Genomic DNA, 7,500 nt, shown 5'->3' with positions numbered 1-7,500 from the left:
ACTCCTCTGGACCCTCGGAGTATGAAGCTTCCGGCGCCCCGCCCTTCCCCGCCGCCTCCATGACCCCCGTCGCGGTGCCACAGCAGCTGTCGTCGCTGCTGGCAGCTGCCGCCGCCGCCCGCGCCTCCACGCACCTGAGCCCCCGCACACCTGGGCTGAGCAACGGGGCGCCCCCGCCGCCGCCAGAACACCATCTTCCTCCCGGGGACAAAGTGACCTCGTTCAATGACATCTTCAACTGAGATGGTGCACGGCTCAAGAATACCTTCTCGTTACCTTAAGACATGAATGTATGATGCTTGAGTGCAGTGACATGTTTCTTTGACAACAACATGTGTGGAGCACTAACATACCCCCTCCCTCCCGAGGGGCGGGAGAGGGGAAGCCCCGCGAGACTGGATTGTAACAACGCTTTTCTCTCCTGTTGCAGGGAGGCCCAGCATTCTGTACACGCCAGTAGAGTGTCCGATATGTAAACGCCGGTTCTTCAATAAGTACTCGGCCAAAAGACACATGATTCAGGCGCACGGGGAGAATCGCTTTCACACCCGACCATACGCCCGCGCGGACCCCAACTCTACCTCTACCTTCAGTGCCGCCCTTCAGGCCATGGGCGTGGCAGCCGTCTCAGTCGATGCCATCAAGCCCTCAGCCCTCGGGAAGGTGCACAGCTATGGCGGCGGCAGCGCGGGCGGCGGCCAGGATGGCTGGCTGTACCCGTCGTCTCCGCCCGTGAAGTTGCAGCAACACCAGGGAGGCTGCGACGGGTCGTACCCACAGCTGTTAGCAGGAGGTCGTAGCGGCGGCCCCTCTCCGCCCCGCCAGAACACACATGATCCCTCAGGAACGTTATCAATATCCGGGCTTCCCACAACCCCGCGCCTCGGCTCCGCTCACGACCCCCCGCCTGCAGCCGCCGCCTCGCTATCGGGGATGCAGGCACATCATCTCAAATCCTCAACGGCCTCGCAGGGCGTGACGGCACTCCCCACGTCTCCCACCATCATGCCCCACCCCACGCCCCCTCGCCCCAACCTCTCGGAAGCCCCTGGCACGGCGCACCCCAGCCAAGAGCATCACGGCACCGGGGATACGGGCCCGATGGCTGTGGCCGCCCTGGGGACCTTCTCCAGCTCCCAAAATTTGTAACGCCGCGGAGGAGGTCCTGAGCGCCCCTTCCCTCTGCCTCCTCCCTTCCCCCTTCCCCCTTCCCTAAGGAGTCTCGCAGCGGTGGCTTCCTCGGCGTCCTGAGTGTCAAGTGCCGGTGTACGCCTGGCGGAGGGAACGACGGCAGTATCGTGTCTGTCACGCGCCGCCGATGCTTCGTGACAGTTCAGACAAATGTGATAAGCACGGAAGTTTATACCATGTACATGTATACGATGTAGTTTTAGATAATGCGATTAAATAAACTCTTAAGAAAAAAAATGGTGCCATATATTGTGCTACTTCATTAAGTGAATCGTTTCTAAACACATGTGAAGATGCAAATTTTCTACTCCCCCTTTCCTGATTTCCCCTATTACTAGTTTAAAGAGGTAACATTACAAAGTACAGCAACTATATAAACGATGGATTCCTATTTTTTGTGAGTATAACAAGCCCGCCAGAGGCGCTTGCCCTGTGTCACAAAAGAGTAGATTAGTTTTGTAGGTCAACAACTTTTAGTCAGATAATTAGCCTTGCTGGAGTAGAACTGATCTCGTTTTAAGCCCCCCCCCCTCATCCTCATAAGTAGATGCACTTATGTTTGTATTGTATATGTATTTAGTTTGTGATAATAAAAGTACTGACAAATGTAATCAGTGTATTAATATGTCCTCTCTATTTGATACATAATATAATATACAATTTTATGACAACGAGAATATACTAGGCCCAATCTTATACAGCACAAATTTGTGCATAAAAAAAGAAAAAAAAAGAATGACAATCTTTCAATGATGAGCAGAATGTTTAAAAGACTAGAAACTAATCTGACTTACGTTATATGAGTAGTTGTTTTGCAAATGTCTAAAAATCTAACCAAACAGAACTGGGTCGGATGAATGAGTAAATGAGAAGAATGACTGACCCTTGAAAGAGCAATGTGATTAACTGTGTGGCGTGGCTGTAGGCCTACTTTGGCTGTTCCGCAGCTTCGCCACCGACCCTGTACACACCTCGTATGTCCATTCTATCTTCTATATTTTTGTTTTTCCGTGATATTAGTTTTTCCCCTTTTCTCTCTCCTATTCTTTCTTCTCTCATTCCCATGTAAACTCCACCCTTTAAGGTCATTGTATGTATACTGGCTAATATAAAAGGAGTGTTGTTTTTTTTGTTACATATATTTATTTTCGTTTTTTAGACAATGGTTTTGTCATTTTATTATTAATATTATTATTGTTTTTATTATTATTTTAGATTTTACAATCATCTTCAACGTTCTTTTCAAGGGAAAAGGAACTACCGGAAATATTTAATTACATTCCCATGAGAGCCATCTAAAAGAAAAGGTATATCAATGATCAGATTACATTAGTCACGAAACAAAAGGTGAATGAATAGATTTTAATTAATGAACTATACATTAATGAAACAGAAAAACGAATTAAGAATTTACTGGAAACAGTAATACATAAACAAGGACAAACATTTCAATGGAAATGAAGATGGAAAGCAAACCTTTGAGATATATGAACGAATAACCTGTAAAGACAAGGAAATATAGTATAATGATTGATGAAAAACAAGAGAATTCAAACAACTAATGTAAGAAATGTAACAGAAGATTAATACCAGTTGGTAAAATGAAAGAAATTGAGTGGTTTCAAGGAGAGGAGGAGTCGCTCTGCTGTCTGCTGTCAAGGCATTACTATTTCCGGAACATGTTAATAGTGTGTCTGCATTGATCTCCAAAAGGTATGGGCAGTTCCACTGAAACACGCAACGGAGACATTATTCTTGACAGTGGCCGAATTTTCCCTTCGTTTCCCTATTTTTTGTCGGGTGGGAAAGAGGTGTAGTCCTCCCGCATTTTAGGTGGGTGGGGGAGGGGGTGGTGGTGGTGATGGATAGGGATATAGTACGCTAAGTCTGAGAGCATATTCCTGTATTTTATAATGCCGTTAGACGATTTGCTTTATTTTGAACTTATAATTCGAAAGTTTTTGTATTGGGCCCGGGACGGAAATTATTATTGTGTGCGTGTGTGTGTGTGTGTGTGTGTGTGTGTGTGTGTGTGTGTGTGTGTGTGTGTGTGTGTGTGTGTGTGTGTGTGTGTGTGTGTCGTCTGTATCTGTGTCTTGATTACTCAAGCGATTGCATATTCAACCTTAGATTGATCAACATGGTTACTTGTAAGACGCACCACCAAGACCTGAAAGTAATTGCCGAATCTTTTATGTAGTTAAAATTGGCGGGGGAGGGGTGGATAGGGAGGAGGATGTACTCCCTCAGCTGGCTGACGCTCAGAAGCTTATTTACATGTGCCGGAAATTCCAACTGGTGCTGGGATAGATGGTTCTATGTAGGTATGTGTTATTGTGTTACTGTTATTGACGGGCTGGATGTGTGGCTGCTGGGTCCAGCTGGTGTTTGGACGAAGAAGGGTCTGATTGTCTTCAGGACAGGTGGTTACAGCAGACTTCATGCTAAGTACTTCCGGTTGATAAGACGGGCGAGGTTGTGCCAGCTGGCCTCATGGTAGTTTGTAGGTGACAGCGGTGTACTGACGGTGGCTCCTCCTTGCAGGCGGGTGCGGGAGGTCGTGGTCGTGTGGGGCCCCGGAGAGGAAGTCCGGGCCGCTACTCCCGCCTGGGGATCACGGCGGGGGGCGTTACCCTGGGGCCCCACACCCCCAGGCTCCCCCCCTCCCACCCACCACCGCCTGTCACCCTTCGCCGATCTCCGCAGCGCTGCCGCCGCCAGAGCACCTCCCAGGAGGGAAGGGGCCTGGAGGCGTCGTCCTGCCGCCCAGCAGCGGATTAGGCGGCGCTGGCGCGGCCGGAGATGAGACTTGCATGTGCCCCTACTGCGGCAAGAGTCTGCGGGACAAGTACAAGGTGCGTCGCCACATCGAAGACGTGCACACGCCCTCGTCTCACTCTCACCAGTGCACTCTGTGTCACCGCCACTACAAGACCCGCAACACACTCCAGAACCACATGAGCATCTACCACCGGCCACCCCGGAGGCCACACCAGGGCCACCTTCTGCAGCCGCCCGTCGCCCCTGTGTCCTGTGGACCCACAAATGCCGCCCAGTCATCTCTGCCACCGCTGCCGCCTACTCAGGACACAGCCGGAGATCGCCAAGGGGGAGGTGGAGGCACAACAGAGCCTCATGGGCCTCCCAAGGGCATCGCTACGCCTTTCCTCTCACTCTGAGGACTTGAGGAGATCGCAAAGAACTCCTTACTGATTCTTATGTCATCCGTACCTGGCTCTCTTACCTAGCCCTTACCTGGCATCCTCATTTGCTAGTGACACTTGACCCAACTGTCACTATATAATGCGTAGCTTATTTTTTTTTTTCCGAATATTACTTTTTTTTTTCTTTTCTTTTCTTTTCTTTCTTTTTTTTAAAGTTCAGTTTCGACACCGTCCAGCCTTTTACCTACCTTTTACTTCTCTCTAACCTGATCCTCGTCTTTCCCCACATTGGGCTAATCCTTCCCCTCGCCCTTGAAGCCGGAAGACGCACGCGTTGTGTCGGGTTTGAAATGCCTTGATATTTTCTCGAGAAATAAGGGATACGTCAGATGACTTCGAGAGGGTCCGAAGGGAAGTTGAGTAAAAGGAGGGAGGATGGGATTTAAATGCGGTAGTTCACACACTTCTTTACATCGACGCTATGGTTTCTTTCACTCGAGTTTAGGTTCTGCCGTCTACTGTATCGGCAACGTTCTTATAGACTTTGTATGATTTATCAACTACAACTACTTCACCGTTTTATAGAGCGAAGGAAAAGGGATGTTTGTGAGAGGACATTCAGGAATCCGGGGATATGGAGGCTTAGGGGAAAGAAGAGGGAGACTTGCCTAATATGCTCTTTCTATTGTCTGCTTTTGCTGCTTCTTCCTCTGTCTTCTTGTCCTTCTCCGTCTCTTCTTCTTGTCTACTTCGGCTTCTTTACATTCCCCCCCCCCACCTTTTCTCCCTTTGAATTTCTCCCTTTCCTTCCGCTTTAGAACCAGTTCCCCTCGCTATGCTATAGATCACTCCTCCCTACCACTCCTTCGTATTCCCGCTCCTTCTTCCCTATTCTTTATCACATCTCTATCGCCTCTTAACTCCCGCATGATAATTATAGGTATTCCTCCTTGTTGAAGGGTAAAGGATGAATAACGGATTTAAGAAGGACAAGAACGTGTACAAGAGTTATGTAAAGGTGCAGGATACTTGGAGATTCGTAGAGGGACATGACATATCACAGCGAGACTGCGTAATCGCACAGAAGGCTACGGGGACGTGTTGTCAGAAGTCTTGGGGAATGGCAAAGGGGGACACAAGGAGTTCGTGGGAGCGTTATAGATCCTAGTGAGAGGTTTAGGGGAACTCGTCAGGTCTTGGTGAGGGTACTGTCCACTCTAGGACGCTTGTCTCTTCTGTTGCAGAGTGGGTGCGGTGCGGGCAGTGCGACAAGGTGTTAGGAGGGCGTCGCAGCCTCAAGCAGCACTTGGCCTGCGTGCACGGGCCCGCGTCTCCAGGCTACCAGTGCAAATACTGCCAGAAAGTGTATAAAAACAAACACACACTATTCAGTCACGTTAGCCAGTACCACCGATACGCCAACTCTGCCTCTGCCTCCACCCACAACCCCACCACATCATCCCATACGCCCATCCACGCCCATAAGCCCACCCATGCCCACAATAGTCAATACGGGGTCACCCTTCCGTCTACCTCCTCTGCGCTTGGCCCGCCTAAGCTCTAGGTACAGCCTCTGCCCAAAGGCCTACACCCCCTCCCCATACCCCTTCCCCTCACCCCCTCCGCTCCCTTTAGGTCTCCAGGGCTCGTGACCCTCTGAATCTATTCTTGGTTTTCTCTAGTCGTCTATATATAAACAAATAGTTACGTTGGGTTTATAGAATGTTGCTCAAGGATTTGTCAATCGTTTATATGTTTGTATGTCATTGTATATGCATATTCATGACGTTTTATTTTGTACTGCTTCCTTTTGTCTAGACAAGGTGGTGAATAGCGTAAGTTGTGTCAAGTGTCAGAATGGGCTCGGTTTTTGTATCATATGTGCCAAAAGTTATTATGTCTTTATCATGATAATAAAACTTGGTTATCCATCTTTCGTTTTATTTTCTCCTTTATCTAAAGTGGATGTGTTGCTTTTGAAATAAATAAATATATTTTTATGTGCATGAAGAAGTGTCCCATGAAAGAATAATATAAATTTTGTAGTCTGGTACCACGGGGAAGTGTAGATGTATGAAATGAATGCTTGCCACGTTGCGGGGTATATATGTGGGTTTAGTGTTGGGTTTTGTAGAGGAGTGTTATTTTGTTTTGCACTGTAATGGTATCACGGTGGCTGGGGTTAGAAAATGTGAGAGAGGGATGAGTGGTTGGATTGATTGAATGGAATGGAGTGGGAGTTGGGGAGAGAAAGGAGAGGAGAAAGCCTCCCACGAGAGGTTGGGGTCCCGCACTGACCGCGGTGTTGTATCGTTACAGGGAAGGCGATGTCCATGCGGAGCCCGCTCGTGTACATACCGGTGCTGTGCCCCTTCTGTGGCAAGAAAATCAGTAACAAGTACAATCTCAAGACCCACGTGCGTAACATGCACCCGGACACCCTGGAGGCGCTCACACAGATGGAGGATATTTAGATGATGATGGTGATGGTGATGATGGCGCCCGGAGGGAAGCATTGTGTGCGTGAGAATAGGGGGAGAGATGCTAAGGGAAGTGAGTGGTAGAAAGGGAGGGAGAGAGAGGATAATGCGCTTGGGAAACGTTTGAAGACAGGGGTGTTCCGAGGGAATGTGTAACCATGGAGGCGGGAAGGCTTCTGAATCTTCCTTCTATCACCTGACATGACCCATAGCTGTAGTACTTAATGACTTGATATAGACGTCAGAATGTGATTGACGAAAGCCAAAGTTGGTTTTTATCACTTTTATTTGTGTATCTATTTTGAGAAGATTTGAAGAGTAGCCTAAGTAGTTAGCCCTGGCGTGTGTCCTGCCCGTGTGTTGTGTCCTTGCCGTAGTGGGTGTCTAGGGATCCAGGGATCATGACGGTGGCCGCTTACGGCGTATTGTCTTTGTTGCAGGGGCGCGGGCGTGGGTGGTGGGCGGGGGAGGGTCGGTGTCGTGCCCGGTGTGCGGGAAGCGGCTCAGCAACAAGTACAACCTGCGGATCCACGTGCGGGACAAGCACGAGACGCACGAGGGATCCCGCCCCACCTGCGCCACCTGCCGTAGGACCTTCAAGAACGCCAACAGCCTACGGGTGCACGCCATCAAGCAGCACGGCCTAGTCAGCACGCGGAGGCGCC

General features: G+C 49.3%; 2 protein-coding genes across 2 annotated transcripts in view; both read left to right on the top strand.

The window, feature by feature from the left end:
* The window catches only part of LOC122253829 (uncharacterized), a gene marked incomplete at its 5' end in the record, with an annotated part of 53,941 nt that overhangs the window by 37,065 nt on the left and 9,376 nt on the right, over positions 1 to 7,500 (top strand).
* Positions 150 to 1,802, top strand: LOC147467768 (uncharacterized). Its single transcript, XM_086556764.1, has 2 exons — positions 150 to 290; positions 431 to 1,802. The coding sequence occupies exon 2, from the start codon at positions 514 to 516 to the stop codon at positions 1,147 to 1,149; it is 636 nt and encodes a 211-aa protein (XP_086412890.1). The 5' UTR covers positions 150 to 290; positions 431 to 513; the 3' UTR covers positions 1,150 to 1,802.

The sequence above is a fragment of the Penaeus japonicus genome, unplaced genomic scaffold, assembly GCF_977035675.1.
Source record: "Penaeus japonicus unplaced genomic scaffold, GWHDUDI00000001_assembly GWHDUDI00000033, whole genome shotgun sequence".
Lineage (NCBI taxonomy): Eukaryota > Metazoa > Arthropoda > Malacostraca > Decapoda > Penaeidae > Penaeus > Penaeus japonicus.
Note: the sequence above shows the minus strand (reverse complement) of the source record. Positions and strands in the feature narration are given on the sequence as shown.